Consider the following 19,221-nt stretch of genomic DNA (forward strand, 5'->3'; position numbering starts at 1 on the left):
CTACCTAAATGAGACCAAGTGTGGGTTTAACCACATCAAACGTGATTGACTCAGAAACTTTGTCTCATCCACGTCGAGCGCATGTAGACTGATGTTGAGCGTGAGCGAGCCCAAGGTTCTTTGCCTCAATGACACTAATCACACAGGGAGAATGGCATCGGGCATGATGTGTTGAATGAAAAACTAGTTGATATTTGACTAAGTGTTAAGAGGAATGTAGTATGTTTATTACTCATTTGATTTATGTTGTTGCATGATTATAGTTCATTATGCATTGATTAGGATGATGTATAATGATGTTTAATATTGCTTATGAATGAAAGTTGTTTTAAGTTTTTAAGTTGTAAGTTGATAGTTGCTTAAAGTTGATTAATTTGTTCAATTGTATAGACATGTGGTGATAAGATACATGTATAAGTTGAGATATAAAAACTAAAGAATAGTAAGTTATTTTGAAATTTTAAATATCCCATTGTGTAAATATCAATTGTGGTACTCTAAGAGGCCAAAGTTAAGAAGAATCTTTCAATAAGTAAGTTGACTTCTAAATAGATAATTATTTTTAAATTATCTTTAGGTTTTATGTGAAAATAATATAAGAATCAGGTCAAGGCATACTGATTATAAAGCAACAAAAAGTTGATGTGTATGGGATCAAGATCGAACCATACATGTATAAAGTGTCCAATTGGGTAAAATATAAAGTCAAGGAATAAAATCTTTAATTGATTGTTAAAAAGGTGTGCAATATTTAAAAGATAGTCAATGAGTTAAATCCATATGAGACAAAATCCAAAAAAAATCAATTTAAGTTGTTTTATGACATGTACAATATTTAAAGGGTAGTCTAAATTGTTTGGATCGATAGAAGTAGAATAGAAATCGAATACAAACAAGTGTAATTATGTATTAAAAAGACATATTTTTAAAAGATATTTATATAATTCAAAATAAGAAGATAAATATGTCATTTTAATTTTATTGGATTTTCCGATTTGTTTCTATCACTTCTTCCACCAAAATCTCTTCGCCTTGGAAGATATATATTTTTTTTATAATGTAGGCCCCACTAATATTTTCTCCTCTTATTTCTCAATTCTCACCCTTCCTAAACAACATAAAATTTACTTTTCTATTTACTTCTTTCTGGCTTACTCCACTTCTCTCTTTCCAAAAATCACCTTAAACAAACAAAAAAGTTATAGTTCCATGCATCAAGTATTCGACCCAATTAATAAAATAAATTTACACAATCAAATTTCTTATGTAAGAAGCCATCGTTATGCAACCAAAGGCTGCGAAGTCCAGAATTATCTCCAAAAATACTTTTGACTCTTTTCAACACCTCGTCCAGACAAGATTCGTGGTTTCAAATTTAATAACTCAATGTTTGAGGAGTTTGAATCTGGTTCAGCTTGTTGAACCATATTGAATGCAAAATCATGTGAAAAAGATCATATCGTATTGGTCTCGAGTTCCAAAGGAAATGCTTCTGTACCATCTTCACATTATTTTGCATTGTAAGATATTTTCTTAAAGGGATGGACAACAAAATTTCCTTCAGCCTGGGAATATCCTTCTCAGCCACCACCACAGAAAAAGCACTCCAGTCCAGAACTTCATTAAAAGGAAGCACAAAATTATCTGCAATGATAACAGGAACACACTCGTAGTATATGGCTTCAACGATCCTAGGGCTATTAACTTCATAGCCCATTGGACACAAACAATATTTACTTGATTTCATGTGCTGAATATAAGTCATCCTTCGGGAAACTCTCAGAGGTAAACGTTTGTAGATTTTCATGTCTTCATCTTTTTCACCACCCCAATACTGAAGAAGAATAGGACGCACTCTACCATGCATGCTTCCAGCAAAGAAAGCAAGGATTGGACGTAGCGATGGTCTATTCCCACCAAGATATCTAAGAGGTCTTCTTGGTGCTCGTATGGTAGTTTCTGGTAGAGAAACATCTCTTCCTGCAACAAAGATTCTTTCAGACAAATCAGCATTACATAGAGCTTTTATGGTGTTTCTTGTTAATTCCTCATGTTCAGTCACTGTGTAAGGACCCTGCAAAGATGAGTTTTTAACAAATTACACGAGGCATTAAAAATGACAATGACTTCAATGCAGTAAGGTTATAAATGTAATTGATCAAATTCCAACAGCACAGATAACACTGAATAGTTATTAAAAATGATAATTAGTTTGTAGTATACAAGATAACACAAATAACACAGAATATGTTGCAAAAGGGAGATCTGATAGTTAATCTCTCGATGAGCACAGTCTATACGATCTCAAACATGCATTAGCTTAGCTGCAGACTATGCAAGCTGCTTTATCGGTACACAATTTGCTTAAAGTCACCAATAACAGTTGTGAATGTTCACATGTGTATAAAAAAGAGATATATCGGAAAACTTCCATGATGAGATGCACACTGGCATACTCAACATGATGAGACTAGCATTATTGTATATTTCGAGGTAATAGAACACCAACGAGCAAGCATATGTTGTTTTAGGTTAAATAGAATTTAAGAAAGGGATTTGATCAGTTGCAGGAATGATGTGCCCTTACAAGGGGAAAGGGAATTGATCTCTATTGGAAGTAAACTATTTGAACACAACCCGTTAAATGCTGCATCAAATTTGTTTGTTTAATTAACTCTCTCTCCCTCTCCCTCTTTCTCGACGTGCAAAATTTTTGCAAAGTTTAAAAATATATGATAATTTATTATATAAATTCAAATTAATATAATATATATATATACATATATTTGTCAATTTAAATTAACGAAATAAAATATCAAATAATTTTTAAATTTTTAAAAAAATTATAAACTTAATCAATACATTAAAAATTTTAAATTTAACGGTTAGATTGTTAAAATTTAATATAAACAATGAATTATTAAGTGCAATAAATTTAACAAAATTTATTCTTGAAGTACATCCCTCCTCTCTCCCTGTATATATAGATGAAGGATCCACTTATTCTAAGAGTAAGTTTTGGTAAACTTATTTCATTCAATAACTCATATTCTACATCAAATTTCAAATATTCAATTGTTAAATTAAAATTTCTTGATATATAAATCAAGTCTACAAATTTTTAAAAATTTAAAAATCATATAATACTTAGTTATATAAATTCAAATCAACATATAACTTTTTTTTTTATTTATCAATTTGAATTAACGATATTAATAACTTTTTAATTTAAAGATTAAATTATTGAAATTTGATGTAGAATATAAATTATTAAGTGAAACATATATACATACATACATACATACATACATACATACATACATACATATATATATATATATATATATATATATATATATATATATATATATATATATATTAAACGTGTGATATTATATATTCCACTATATCATATCACATGTTTAGCAGATACTTCTTTTTGTATATCATTGTTTAGTATTAAAATATTTTATTAAATACTAAATTGATAAAGTTAAAACTAATTTAAGAAAAAAATTCACAAAAGCAAAAATAATTAAGTTTTAGATGAACTAAGATAGTCAAACTCAAACTTTATTCTTTTTTTAAGCAAGACAATCTCAAGCTTAAACTAGTTTAAATAAATGACTCAAACTTAAAGCAACTAATTTTTTCCACTGCCAACCCTTAATTTCTAGTGCTCGCCATCGGCTTGGCTCATTTACACCTCATGCGGGACTAAGGCATTAGGCATGGATTTTTCCAATTCTCTCTTTATTTTTTATTTATTTATTTATTTATTATTATTATTATTATCATTATTATTATTACTGTTATTATTATTATTATTATTATTAAATTGACAGTAAGGGAGGAAATGTAACGCACACTACCACGAGAAAACATATATGCAATGTAAAAACATATTTGCAAGCCATGTAAGCACAGATACACGAACATATTAAAAGTATCATGTGTTTGTGCGCCAATACCAGCCAAATATTTCATACCATAATTAGTTATTCATTTATCTATTTATCATGATCAATACCATCATCATCTAATATATGGGTACATCTTTTTGGATCAAAGACACTTCAAAGTTTTATTTGCTAAAGAATTTCATTTTCATTTTTCCATCTAATCAAAGCAAAGCAGGCAGATATATTAAAAAAAATGAATTAAAAATCCTAATACTCTGAAACAAGCATCTATCTTAGCATAATAAAATTATCGGAATCAATCAATTCAACAGAAAACAGACACAAGTCCCATACCCAATCATGGCAAGCAACAAGAAAATGGTCTGATCCATGTGTGCGATTCCAAAATGGATACCTTGCAGCAATCTTGTTCACATAGTCCCTAAGATAGATTGATAATGGTTTTAAATTATGTGACCCTGGCACATAGAGTGCCAACTCCATTTGGCGTGCACTGTATGGAAGGTAAAATAAGTGAGCCTTCTCAGGATCCTTGGTGACAAATTGCTTATTTTCCTCCATTAACTTCATAAACCATCCCTCAGAAGCATAAATTCCCCTAAGGGGTGGTTTGTGAAAAATGGGCCTTGATCCATCACGATATATATACACTTTAAGTATCGTTTCCATCAACTCATAGCTCCTGAAGTTGAGACACAATATTGTTTTCAAGGTGGTTTTATGATGCTATTCACATACCAAAGGTGCAGTACAATCCAAAAGACATAATCAGCACTCATCAGCAAGTACCAAGCTGTGTCAGATTCACAACGCAAGTCTAATCACAGACGAAAGAGTTGTGAAGAGCATAGGATGAAATGCTTACTGAGTCCAAGAACTATTTTCTTGAAAATGGGGAATTAATACTACTCTGTATTCGCACATGCATGATGCCATCAGAAAATTCATGAAACACACAAATTATGGCTAACAAGTTACACCACTACTTCCCTAAGTCTTCAATCTTCACTTAAAGCTAGAAAATTTAGTGGAAAAATGAAGTAACTGGATCCAACTGTTTACAGCCGCTTTAAAAGATACTAAAATTTTGGACATGGTCTCGAAACTATAATATTTACTGGACAAAGAGGTTGACCACAGTGACTACCTGAAAATCACCTCGTAAATTTCCCATTTTGAATATTTACTGGATAAAGAGGTAGACCATTTATGTGTTTTGACCTAGAAGCTTAAGCTTTTAGAATAGCTGGTATTAACTATTAAGCCTCTCTAACCGAGTATTTGGTTTAATGTTTCCAAAATACCAAACCGATGTTTGTTGCATCCAAATGCAAGTTGGGTTTCATCCGAGTGAATTCTTGTTGGCACAATATTAGGAGTTCCGAGAGAAGGAAAGGAAAGTTATTTAGGAAATTAGTTAGTTATAGGGGGTTAATGACATAAATAGGGGGACTGAATGGAAGAGATTCATTCTGTTATGTATTATTTGTAAATTGAGAACATTTGTGAAAGGAGAAATCCTTTGTGAAGGAAAAAAAAAACCTTGGCAAAGGATTATTGTCTTTTCTATACAATGGATAAATAACTTCTTTGGTTCAAAACACTCACCCTCAAAGCAAATCTTGCTTTGGGCTGAAGCAAGAATTCTTGATTTCCTGTTTCAAATGTGAGCATTGGAGAAATAAATGTGAATGTTACATTCTCAGTAACTAATGAGAGATGATTTTAAACTTCACTGACCTAAAGTTGGACTTTCGGGAGCGTGCGTGACATTGTTCAAAAGGCATTGTAGATGACTCTGGTGTTCAAAATGGGTTGATTTGATTGTGAAAGATCCTATCTAATCTAAGCTCTTTTCTTCTATGGTCCCTTCAAGCTTCAGGTGAGGTACATTTACACTCCATCTATTACTTTTAGAGTTGATTGATTTATATTTCTTAATAGTCTAATTATTTTTTAGCATGTTTTGTTGATGTCTTGTTTATGGTGGGAAAGTTAACAAGAAAAAAAGATAAATTGTGATTTATAACCATACAAACAATGTCCATTCTATTGTTTTTGAAATATTGGTCTTTGTAATTCAATTTATGTTCTTAATAGTCTAACTTATTTTAGTGTAAACAGAACAATTGATAGCAACAAGAGAAAAAACCTTGCAGATATATTTTCAATTGATAATTGAGCATTTTATCCAAGCAGGCTTGGATGAAGTTTATAAAGGAGAACACATTGGAACTCTCTCTCAAAGAAAGGGAGAAAAACTGTTATATCCCAATTTAATGAGAAATGCAAAAGGCACTATGACAAGAGTCAGCTGGGAAACAAGTGGAATAACCTTGAGATAAAAATGAGAAATATAGTACAGGTTGATTGCCCAAGAGACGTGTTTGGCATGCGATGGTGCAAAGAATACTATAGATGCACTAGATGAATGTTGGGAAAAAGTAGTTGATATGATATTTTTAATGTGAAGTTGTTTGTATGTTTTACATTCCTCTAGCGTAATATGTTGTGTTGATAAGATGTATTCTCATGAAAAAGAATTCTCACAATTATTTAGCTGCTTGTTATTGATGCAGAACATATGACAGGTACAACACTTATTTATTTTCTAAGCACACCCATTAGTACAACTCTTCTAACATATGATGTGTGTACAATATACTGCATATGAAACATCATATCCATATGCTAGTCTTTGGCTCTTCATCACCATGGCCTTGATAAACCTAGATTTGGTCAGCTAAGTAAAAGGGATGAACTAGAAATGTCACGAAGAAATGGTCATGTAAGTTAAAGGCATGGTTGTTGATACCTAGCTTCATTGAATTCTCCACATTTTCACAGTCCCCCAATAATTAATGGAAAAATAGGTAACATCCACTAAAATATATCAATATAACCTTAATATTTTCAGCAAATTCCTTAATTTTTTATTTTTTTTTTGTCAATCAGTACTTGAACTCCCATGACCCAAGTACTACAACTGTTTTTACAGCAACTAAACAAAACTCAAATGCAGATGCAACTCTACATATTGCATCAGCCAGAACTTCAATCTTTTTCACCTTTCAATTTTCACACCTGTACTTTCAACTATTGTTTTCCTAGGAAGTACTTAAACACATATGTTGGAATTTTGCACAAACCACAAAACTTGCTCCAGCACTAATACTAGTTAACCCACCTAAAGATTATTTGGGATTCCTTACAATCACTTGCAAATCACAGATGATGGTACCCATCATAATTTTCATCTATGCCCATAAACGGTGACCACTCAAATTTTCCATTAACAACCACATCCTTAATAATGCAGCTAATTCATAGGCAAAACGAAATCTTTTACCTAAATTTTCCGTATGAAGGACTTTCCTACATGTAAATATAACCTATCAACAAAACATATTACACCAAAGGAATATAAAACTTACAAATTCACATTAAAATCATCATACAACTGCTTTTTCTCCCACCATTCATTTGGTGGATCTACAGTATTTTTTGCACTATCCCATCCAAAACCTGTCTCTTCCACAAACAACTTATATTTGTCATTCTTAAATCCATCCTACTTATTTTTCAACTAATTCTTGTCAAATTGCCTTCTACTTTTCCTGTTAAAATAGGATATAACAGCTTTCCACTGTTTCTTTGAACAACTTTACAAATTCTCTTTTAAAGCTTCACACAAGTGTTCTAGGATAAAATGCTCACTTGTCTTCAAAGCCCATGTAGCCTTTGGCTTAAGAGCTTCTTTAACATGAAAGGGACATCTTCAATGTCTTTTCTCTTGTTGTTACTCATTGTTCTATTGCAAAAGAAATATTACAACTTAATTTTCTAAATTAAACATATTTCAAAAACAATCAATTAAATAATTAAAAACATGATCAAACGATAAGAGAACAATATTTCAAAACCAATGAAAAGAACTAAGTTTTGTGTGGTTATAAATCACAAGTTCTCTTCTGCCTTGTTAATTTTGCTAACCATGAACAAGACATCAATGACATTTATGAGCGATGCCAAAGCAAACCATTTTTTCCCTTCTAAAACTTAACCCATCAGGAAAAGTAAAATTGGCTTTTAAGTAAACAAATAAAGATGTATCTGCCTTAAATTATGTATAAATTAACATAAAAATACACTTTAGATTAAATTAAAGGTGGATATATTTGCTCATGCTCACTTTAATGTTTAAACGATCTTTTCCTTTAAATTTCCAATCCTCTAAATTTTCAGATAAATCAATTTACAACACCAGCAATTCATAACATAATTCCGTAGCAAGAAGGGGAATAAGTATGCACAGTCAAGAAAGTCTAAGTACCTTTCGAAAACAGAAATGTTCCTAAATATAGGAGCATAAAGATTGGGATCTTCACTAACTGAAGGGGCACCATCAATCTCTTTCTTTGCATACACAAGGGCCTCGTTAGGTGGCAACAACCATACGTGTCTCTGAGATATAGATAGATACCCAGCAAATTATCGGGGATGCCTCTCCTCATCATACTTAAAAAAGAAAGTAAATTCAAAGTCTCGCCAACTTCTACCTGCTTAGGAGCATGCCTGCGTGTGGATAAAGATGCTGCGACTTTCGTTGATTCAGCAAGATTTTTGTCCTTTCTACTCCCAGATACGGAACTCTTCCATTGAACTGGGGTTTCTAGTTTTACATTCTCTTGCTCAGCTGAGAATGATTGCACCAACTTGTTAGACTTATTAGGTGAAATAACAGAGTTAGTAAGAGTGAGGTGAACCTTTTGTAGGTAGCTATTAGAGGATTGGTGCGACGAAAAATCAGTTTGGTGATGAAAACTGAACGGTGTATTTGGTTGAACTAAGTAAGTATGCACAATCATCTGAAACCCAAAAGCAGATACAGCCAAAACAGCCACCAGAACAAAAAATCTTCGCCAATCGATTTTGTGCCCAAAACAACACCGCGATAACTCCCTCATCAGGATAAAAGCAGTTTGTTGAAAGACCCTCTTCATCTCATTTCTCAACACTTCCGCGAATAGCACCACAAATACCAAATTCTAGTTCCTATCTATTTCACTTGAATCAACAAACAAAATAAATTAATAACTGTGCGCAGAGAATTAATAAAAACCTTTTTTTCTAACATGCAGTAATTACTAAATGAATACGGTTACGAGAATATAACGTTTACCTAATTCAGACGGTGGATCTGAATCTGGTAAACTCCAACGCTGATCTCATAAATGAGAAAATTGACGGAAACTTCAAAGACGGGGAACAAAACAGTCTTCTCTGACAAGCTATTACGATTTTCAACGATGCTAATTGCCAAATCAAGGCAAGAACAATGGCTTCGTGTTCCATTCGCAGTCAACTTTTCGTTCCCCTAGTTTTTATATTAATTTTAAGAAATTACGAAGAACACATTACGAAAGTACTCTTTTGGAATGAAAGTTAAATTCTCTTACTAAATAAGGTGTACCCTTCCCGTTAGTGCTGAGTGGGGTAAACATATGTTTTATTCAGAACGAGATATTTTCTCTTCCCACAAGCATTATACTATGTTACCAAATATGGAGTGAGAAATAAGTGAAAGGATTATTTTGATCTTAATTATAAAAAACATGGATCTATCTTTAAATATATTAATTAATAAAAAATAATTTATCATAAGCTTATAAAAAATATGTATCTATCTTGAAGCAAATTAATTTATTCTAAAAATTTAAATATATTTATTAGTCTACTGACACTATAAATTATGTTTATTAATTAAAAAAGAAAATATTTCTTGGTTTATATATGTAATGTCATTTTTTGATTAATAATGGTGCGAATAATTATAAAAATTTATAATTTGAATAAAAGTGATTGAAATTTTTTATAGTTATAATTTTGTTTGATTTTAACTTTGTAATTTTTTTTTCTAAATTATAATTTTTATTATTTTTTAAAATTCCACTCCATAATTATTCATATCTTTAATTCAACTATTATGATATCATTTTTTTTATAAAAAAAAAAATCACAGAGATACAAAGTACCTCTTTTATGTTATACTAGTTAAAATAGTAACATTCAAAAATAAAATAGTATAATAAGAAACAACTATAATACCTCAATCTCATGCCAAATGGAGGCCATGAATGATGACAAGAAGTTCGGTACAAAATATACATGTTTGCTGTAAATCCAGGAAATCATGAGAAAATGGAAACCATACAAGGTTTATTTACTTTTTATTTTTATAAATAAAAAATACTTAGATATTTTGTATAACATAGATTGTTTTATTTCAATCATCTTTTGTTTTTCTATTTGATTGTTATAAAAAAAAAAATAATAAAATATTTAGTTTTAACTCCTCTACTTGTTAATTTGGCAAGATTTATGTCTTAGCAAATGTGTCCACCATGAGTTAAATCCTTGTTAATTGCATTAGCATTTAACGGACATTATCTGGCATCAGGGATTAAAAGCAATACACTACATAATATAAAGATTTAAATCTACGCTGTGAATATGTATTAATCTAACAATTTATATTATTTTTACATATATTAATATTTTTAGCATCTGAAATACATAACATAAATATTTATTATATATAACTAAAATTTATAATAAATTATATACAAATAAATATTATGTTTAAATATATAAATTATATTTAAATTTATATAATATATATTTTTAAATATATATATATTATATTTTAAGAAACAAATTTATCTCTTTAATTTTTTTATAATTCATATAAGAAATAAGTTTATAAAGTTTAAGGAAATTTATATACTTTTTTCTGAAACTAATTAATCCGACCTTAATAATCTCCTAAAGAACAAAATTTATTAGGATTTAAAAATTTCAAAGTTTAAAAATAAATAGTCAACTAATTACAATCAAGTATATATAAATAAATTAACAATTATTAATAAAAATACAGTAGAAACTCTTTTAAATTAATACTCGGTAAATTAATAAACTCTCTAAAATAATAAATTTGTCCGGTCTCGACTTGGGCCAATGTAAAAAATTGAAAAACTCGATAAAATAATAAAATAATAATTTTTCGGGAGATCCCTTTATAATTTTCGGTCTCAAGAAAATCATAAATTAATAATTCATAGAAACTGAAAAAAAATATACTTCAAAAATCATTATTGATTTCCAATGCATATGTACTTCAAAAGTCATTATGTATTGATTTTCAATGCATATGTACTTTAAAAGTTACTAATTTACGTTGAGTCTCAAAATTCGCTGCAACGTAATTCTAAGAGGCATAGATTAATTTGTCTTTTTGTTTGGTATGTACAGTATAATTACTTAAAATCTCTTTAAATTAATAATTATTAATTTATCGATAAATTAATAACTCTTTAAATTAATAAATTTCTTCGGTCCTGATATTATTAATTTAAAGAGTTTCTATTGTATGCAGGATTATAATTTATCTTAAATATAAAATCAAATCCTTTAATATTAAACACCAATGACGTGCAGTAGTGTTCTTGGAAAATTTTTTTTAATGAGATTTTTTAGAAGAAAAAAAATAATTTATTATCTAATTCGTTTTTTATTTATTATAATTATTTATGAATTAATTTTAATATTTTAAGATAAATTATAAATAAATAAAAATAATACTGCATTGTAGTATATTATTTATAATAAATCTAAATATAATTTATATGTTTTGACTTATATATATACGAAAATTTTAAATATAATTTATATATAATTTGTGCATTATACATGTTAAAATACTAGTAATTTATATTAAGCATGTAAAGTATCCAACAATCAACTCAATTCATATATGATTCAAAACCAAGTCAAACAATACATGCAACACCATATAAACTAAAATTACCAAATTTCACCTTGACACCCAAGAACACCAAACCCTTAACCTTTTAATCTGACTTCAACCACGACCTGTCTACATTTGATGAAACAATAACATTTTTCATTAATCAAACAACTAATTCATTCTAACTTCTCTTATCTCAAACCAAAGTAACTCAAGAACGAGGAGAATGAAAAGACAAGTTTTCAAGTTTCAAGTTCTCCAGCTCTACATCAGCCCTCGACTCTTTGATTCTCTACCTTTAATGCTTGAATCATTGCTTTGAGGATTCAAGAAAACCTCTAATGTCTCTGAGGAACTTAGAAGAAAGAATAAGTCAAAATATTTAGAGTTCCTCACTCAAATTTCTCTCTCTAAAGTCTCTAAGAAATTAAGTTTATGATGCTCAATTTTCACAAAAAATCTTGAATTTTTCTCTTAGAGTCAACTGGACAAAGGTCCTCACCACTTACTTAAACACAATGTTACAAAGAATGTTTTTATTTAATATGTAGGAATTAATATAATTTATATATTTAAAAATATAATTTTAATATAAATTTTAATTACATAAGTTTTATCCTTTTATATTAAATACTAACAATTATCTTTTAAAAAAATATTTTTTGATTTAATATAAAGATAAATATTTTAGCCACTTTTCATTAACAAAAGATATATTTTTCTATATGATAAGAAGATTTCTAACTTTTTATATATTTTAAATTCTATTTATCACATATATTTTGAAATAATTAAATTTAATATTTTTATCAATAATTAAAAAAATATTGTTAAAATATTTATTTATAGAAATTTTAAATAAATATAATTTTATATAATAAAAATATTTAACATATACTAAACTATTCTTTAAATCGCATCATTAGCTTTTTAAAAAAAATTGCATCATTAGTCCATTTAAATGTAACCAACATATATAAATGCAGCGCGTGGGATGTCTTGATCACGTTGGCCAATAAGAATCAACTATTCATGAAGATTGACCACACTAGCCAATAGGATCAAGCCATGTCAGAATGAAAGACACGTGTATCCGACAAATTGCAACAACACCGTCACCGCACTGGGGTAAGTTAAAAATACAAAATAAAGAAAATAAGAGCTCGCTAACACACAGGAAACCCAAAAAATAACCCCAACGAATCATCATCCTCTGAATTAAACTTGCTCGCGCATGGGAATCGATTGATCAGCCAGATCTGCGACTGTGTTCGATAGGGTATCTACTATTATCCGGTTAGTTCTTACGCAAGAGAAGTTGCAATTTGATAATTATCACTGCAATTTCAATTGCATATATAATTTTTTATTTTTTAGTTACCCTTCCCCAATAACAATGAATTTCAATGGGATTTTGTCCTATACTTTTACGATTTTTGTGTCGATGATTTAATTGAGAGTAGGTTTTGCCATTTAAAGGTGCTGCAGCTACTGCTGAGGGCACGACATTGAGTTTTCTTTCATTGGGGCAGTTGAATCAAGTGTGTCTTATGTTTTCGGCATATAATTTTTGTAATGCATTAGGGTTTAATTTTTTTCATCACCTGTGCGTCGGTGTTCTGTATGTTATTAGGCACTTCTTAATTCTTATGGGTTTGTTATCTAGTTGGTTCTGAAGATAAAATATTAGATAAGAAAGTGAGATGAAAATGCTCAGTGGGGGATCAGTGGACTAGATCATATAACAGAAGTACACATGTGGAGAGTATTTTTGGATCTAGGGTTTCACTTGTCTACGGAACTGTTTATGTTTGAAAGCCTTCAGACTTGCAGGCTGGGCTTGTTCATGTTATCATCACTTTGATGGGTGCAGTTTGCAATCACAGCTTGATGTGGTTGCACTGCCACCGTACCCAAGTTGTTATGGTTGCATCACGTGATTTTTTTGGTTATGTTCCCATTTGTCGTTCCTCAGAATCCTAAATTCCCAGGTCATCAGCACAATGCTTCGCATTGAAGCTATAATTTACTTTATATTCCTCATTCCAACTGGTAGCTTAGTGTTTGTTTGATTTATGGATTTTCTACTTTCCAATGCACTTTGAAAGGAAAGCCTACTCTCAAAAGGATTCATGTTCAGCAGAACCAAAAGTGAATTCAAATACGCCACCTCTTTGCTATGTGCCACTATCTGAAATTGGTAACTATGGCCAAAAGATAAAAGAAACTGTTGATTTGATATATGTCTTTTGTAACTTTAACTTAAATTTGGTGAATAATCCTTTTTGGCTATTTATTGGTCTAAATATTGTTAATTTAAGATAATGACTGACATTGTGATTAAACCAGTGACATGTCTAATCATTTATGTAATAAAGATGAGATGAATGTCCAGTTAGTGGTATTGAATTGTTGAGTGGTTACTTGAATCTTTGTATCAATGTCAGTCATAAGCTTGTAACATCTAGACATGGCAATTGATTACATAATAGAATTCAAATAATTTCTTCAATAAAGTCTCAATTGAATTCTTCATGGATATGGTTCCAGATAGGCTGCCTTTATCTCTGGTAACATCAAAGTCATCAGTTTGCCCCAGCCATGGCTGCACCATTTTTCTCAACGCCTTTTCAGCCTTATGTTTATCAGGTACTTGTATCAATTCTTGCCCTTGACAATATTATTTTAACTTGCCTTGGCTCAAATCAACTGCTTTTTGTTAATCTTGATTTTGGAACAGCTTAGTTGAGTTTGAATACTAAATTTGTTTGATGCATCAATAACTTCTCAAATCTCAAATAGGATTGTAATTTGTGAATTTGGTGCCGGAAGATTGATTTTTTTCTTGTTTACATTATTGCTAAGCTTTTGCAATTGAGGTTTATGTTTAGTTAGTTTGATGTGATAGCTTCTCTGTATGATCATCAAATTTTAGTTTGAGTTCAGGATCATGATAATTTTCTCCTTTGTTCCTCGCCTCCATGTAACTTACATATCTCCTCTGGAATGTGAAAAATGATGTTGTCCAAAAAAACTTTTCTTTGGTATTTGACGTGGTTTTGAGGAATGTTAAAATTGATAAATAGGTATGCTTTTATTATCATCTGTACTATCTGTGAAATAGCTTTGAATCTTTAGAGTGGGGGATACCTGGATAAGGAGGTAAGGAGAAGTTAATCTAAAAAAAAAAAGATGCTAGAAAATGGAAAAGGCTGACTAGCAATCCTAATGCATGAATTTTAGAAAAAGGAAAGTTTCTCAGTATATTTATTCATATGTTTTCTTGTGAGCATTATGTATCATTGTATCAAGGGTGTCTCAATGCCCCTCAACTTTTTATGGGGGTAGGATTCCATCATAAAAAGAAATGCTGGGCATAATGTTCATTTGCTCTTAACAAATATCCTTATAATTTTCTTTTCGTGATTTTATGCTTTTTAGAGCCTGCAAGATGCAATTATACCTTTTCAGATTTTAGGGGGTGAAGCTCAAGTGGTTCAGGTATATGTGACCATCCTATGTTTAAAAAAATGTCAATTTTTTTAAACCTTCTTTTATATCATCTCTTTGACTGTGTAATATATTATTCATTTGTTTCTTGCAACACAGATAATGTTGAAGCCACAAGAAAAAATCATTGCAAAGCCTGGTAAGTTGTTAGATGTTAGACACTTCAAATGAAAATTTTGTGCTATCATTTTGAATTGTAAACATCAATTATATGCTCTAATTAGTTAATATGAACTGATCTAAACATGATTTTTATAGATAATAATCAATATTACAACATGAGGGTTGTAGCCTTGTGACTTGGATGTCATGGGTTCAAATTGTGGAAACACCTCCCTGCTCCCCCCCAAAAAAAAAAGAAAGAAAGAAAGAAAAATAAAAGAGAGTTCCATGCACTTGGCTGCCCTTTTCATTAATATTGTAATGGATGCTTAGGTCAATTATGTGTCAGGATGTTTATCAGTTTACCATGGTGCCAAATATTGGTCATGACTCTTCAGCATCAAATGTGGATGAAATAACCTATTATTTGGTTTGCAAATATTTAATGATCATTTTGGACTGAATCTATTTTTTTAGTTTGCTCAAAATATTTGAGGAAGTACTTGAAAAATGTAAGATTGGAAAGGCGTTCCAAAAAATGAATAATGAGTTCCTGATTATCAAGTGAGTTTAAATCATGCTGAATGAAAAAAAATGTTCTGCTACAAAAAAAAAAAAAATGGTTAAAGCTTGTGAATGTAAGTTTTTTTTTCAATACCATTTGAGTTGAACTCAACTGGTTCCCAAACACACCCTAAATTGTTTTATGACCTGTTGGCTCACAAGCTTGCTGGTAAGCACATTTTTTTACTATTTTAGCTTCTCTATTTCTTATATGGAGAAGTATCTTCATCAAGTAGGTGTTAAGTGAAGTAAATTTTAGTGAGAAAGGAGATGTACAAATAATTTCTTTTGGTGTTTTCCTTGTAGTCCTCATTGTGATATCTTTTAATGTATATTGATACCAAATTTGTGTCTCTATGCATAAATAACTTGACTAATTTCGAATTTGTGGATCCAACCTATCAATATTTTAATGTCTGGATCAATGATATTGTAATTGTAGGTTCCATGTGCTTTATGTCTGGATCTGTTGAAATGGAAAATGCCTACCTTCCAGAAAATGAAGTAGGCGTATGGCAGTGGTTATTTGGCAAAACAATAACTAGCATTGTTCTTCGCAATTCTGGATCAAGTGATGGATTTGTTGGAATTGCTGCACCTTATTTTGCAAGAATTCTCCCGGTAAGTACTTACATGCCTCTCCAAATCAGTTTATTAATTCATTATTACTCTTGTTTTAAGTCCCAAAGTTCATCATCTGAAACACAAATTTGTATCCATCTGACTGAAATCTCTATATGTGGTTATGTGTCTCTTACTTATTCAAATACAGATTGATTTGGCAATGTTCAATGGAGAGATTTTGTGTCAGGTATGACTAATTTCTTTACAATTGTTGTTTGGTTGGTTTTAATTCAGATACTAAACTTTGATTTCTATGGGGATACTGTTTGCTCAATTTTCTTTTAAATCTGAGAAACAGAATACAACATAACCGGTTTTGATTTTTTTTCTGTAGCCAGATGCGTTTCTTTGCTCTGTCAATGATGTGAAGGTTAGCAACATGGTTGATCAGAGGGGAAGAAATATTGTTGCCAGTGCTGAGGTGAGATAATTGGTTTTTTTCCCATTATTATTGTCTTTGTTATTAACTTGGTATCACTTGCCTGGCAGGCAATCTTAGTTTTTTTTAATATTATTTTCCTTTAATACATCGCGTATAATGGACATTGTATGCAATGTCAAAATAGGCAAAAAGATGTTTTCTCAAACCAAATAGGTCAGTCTTCTGGTCATGCACATCTCCATATCATTTCTCTTAGACCATGTTCTTTTTTGTAGGGATTCTTGAGGCAAAAGCTATCTGGCCAAGGGCTTGCATTTATACTTGCGGGTGGATCTGGTATTCTTTTCTTCTTAACTGATACATGCTTATAAAGTTTTTGCTTTTTTGTTCCAATTGCAACTCTTACCTCCTTTTGAATTCTTTTTTTGACTTTTAAATGCCAATTTGATTAAAATCTTACTTTAGACTATTTTCTTTTCCACCATATTCCTATGTTATTTCTCATTGAGGCGCTCTATTGTTTTCTGTTTATTGTTAGTTGTACAGAAAAATCTAGAGATTGGTGAAGTTCTAGCTGTTGATGTTTCTTCCATTGTTGCTGTGACAAGTACAGTCAATATCCAAATTAAATATAATGGTCCTGCAAGAAGGACAATGTTTGGGGTAAGTAACTTCCATATCTCGAGCCTTTTTATGTATCCAATCAATACTGTTTTCACAAAAAAAAATCCTTAAATTTTTGTGAGGGCTCATGAGCTATGCATGTTTGGTATCTCCCATCCTCTCTGAAATTTTTGTGAGGGTTCATGAACTATGCATTTTTGGTATCTCCCATCCTCTCTGATAATGGTAAGACTTCCAATTTCCGAGTCTTTATGCGCATTGAAAAAGACTTTACCAGCTGACAACTTCAGTAGTAAACTTTGTAATTTTTGACCATATGATGGCAAAAATTGAGATTTTGCATTCCTAAACTAACTTGGAATTAAGTCTTCTAAAGTGGGGTGTAGTTTTTTTGTTTTTTTGGGTTTGCACCAAAGATATCTTCTAACAGTTAGTCAGAAACCAATTCTTTTCAAAGTGGAAAGATCACTAAAGTGGGTTTTGTCTATCTAAACAAAGTCTTATCGCCTTATACCCCTCACTTAAGAGAAAATTAAGGGAGTAAATTTTGCATAACCATATAGGAAACACAATGGGTCCAACCCTTCCTTGGACCCCGAGTCCCCGAGCATACTATGATCTTTGTTGCACTATGCTTCTCTTTTTTATGCCTTTTGCCACGCAATGATCAACATGCCCATAAAATTCTCGTCCACATGGATCAACAAGATCCTCGGTAGTTGGCATTCGGCAATTATGCATGATATAATGAAAATGTTAATACAGACTACACCCACCTTTTTACACCGTATTAACATTTTCTGTATGGTGACCACAATGTCACTCTTGATCTTCATGCCATATAGCTTTCTTTTGACATGCATCTTCTAACACCCATAATTTTCTCAAGAATATGTTGTATATGATTGTGATCTCGAAATTGCAGGGTGACAATGCGGTCACAGCTCTTCTAACAGGACCAGGCATTGTGTTCATACAAAGTTTACCTTTTCATAGATTCTCTCAACGAATTGCTAGGTAATGTTGTGTTTGAGTAAGAAAGCGAAGTCAAAATATCAGTTGAATAACTGCCATGGACTTTCTCTTCCTTCTACTTCTGCTAGCACGCCTTCGTTTTTTCCCCTTGTGAATTTTTAAGCGATTTAGTAATGTAAATTCATTTTCTGCTTTCCAGGGCGGTGACATCACCAAACATGAGGGAAAATCCGAAGTTTTTCATACAGATCGCAGTTTTCTTTTTTCTGGCGTATGTTGTCATTGTATCTTCATTAATATTAACAGATGTATGAAATTCACTTTGTATTTTCTTTTGTAGTTTTACTTTTCTCTTCTTTTAACATATAGATACAGGAAAGGGGTGGGGGATTCAGAGCCTTGGATTCCTCGGCTGATACCGGATTTCTTGTTGGCAGTGTCAATTAAAAAAAAGCATCCTAGTAATGTTATTATGTCTATCACAAAAATAGGGTTTATTTGATATATTAGTCGACTAATCGATTTGAACAACTTTGCGGTTATGATATTTTGGATTTTCAGATTTTTAATATATTATTTTGGAAGAATTAAAAGAAAATTTAGGTGTTACTGTCTAACCGCAAACAAGGCTAGCATATCAAAACAAGGTGAAACGTTTTTTTTTTTACTGAACAAGGTGTAAACTTATGTTTTTGGTTATGATTTTGATT

The 19,221-nt window shown here is 30.8% G+C and overlaps 2 protein-coding genes across 4 annotated transcripts; one reads left to right on the plus strand and one right to left on the minus strand.

The window, feature by feature from the left end:
- Window positions 1-1,082: 1,082 nt before the first annotated feature.
- LOC109809902 (Exostosin family protein) lies at window positions 1,083-9,406 on the minus strand. Of its 2 annotated transcripts, none has more exons than XM_020373321.3 (5): window positions 9,106-9,406; window positions 8,483-8,982; window positions 8,257-8,387; window positions 4,257-4,605; window positions 1,083-2,074 (listed from the first exon to the last, which is right to left on the minus strand). In XM_020373321.3, the coding sequence occupies exons 2-5, from the start codon at window positions 8,924-8,926 to the stop codon at window positions 1,376-1,378; spliced, it is 1,623 nt and encodes a 540-aa protein (XP_020228910.1). In that variant the 5' UTR covers window positions 8,927-8,982; window positions 9,106-9,406; the 3' UTR covers window positions 1,083-1,375. The 2 variants fall into 2 exon arrangements, with proteins under 2 accessions (XP_020228910.1, XP_020228909.1); XM_020373320.3 differs by having other exon boundaries at window positions 8,483-8,990; window positions 9,106-9,405.
- A 3,459-nt stretch (window positions 9,407-12,865) lies between these two features.
- On the plus strand, window positions 12,866-19,015 carry LOC109809192 (uncharacterized). Of its 2 annotated transcripts, none has more exons than XM_083075360.1 (11): window positions 12,866-13,026; window positions 14,281-14,379; window positions 15,172-15,231; window positions 15,340-15,379; window positions 16,349-16,527; window positions 16,679-16,717; window positions 16,865-16,951; window positions 17,188-17,248; window positions 17,451-17,575; window positions 18,462-18,553; window positions 18,711-19,015. In XM_083075360.1, exons 2-11 carry the CDS (start codon window positions 14,332-14,334, stop codon window positions 18,823-18,825), a joined length of 846 nt encoding a protein of 281 aa, XP_082931486.1. In that variant the 5' UTR covers window positions 12,866-13,026; window positions 14,281-14,331; the 3' UTR covers window positions 18,826-19,015. The 2 variants fall into 2 exon arrangements, with proteins under 2 accessions (XP_082931486.1, XP_082931487.1); XM_083075361.1 differs by having other exon boundaries at window positions 12,879-13,009.
- The last annotated feature ends 206 nt before the right edge of the window (window positions 19,016-19,221 follow it).

Source organism: Cajanus cajan, chromosome 5, assembly GCF_000230855.2.
Source record: "Cajanus cajan strain Asha chromosome 5, NIPB_CcT2T_4, whole genome shotgun sequence".
In the NCBI taxonomy this organism is placed as follows: domain Eukaryota; kingdom Viridiplantae; phylum Streptophyta; class Magnoliopsida; order Fabales; family Fabaceae; genus Cajanus; species Cajanus cajan.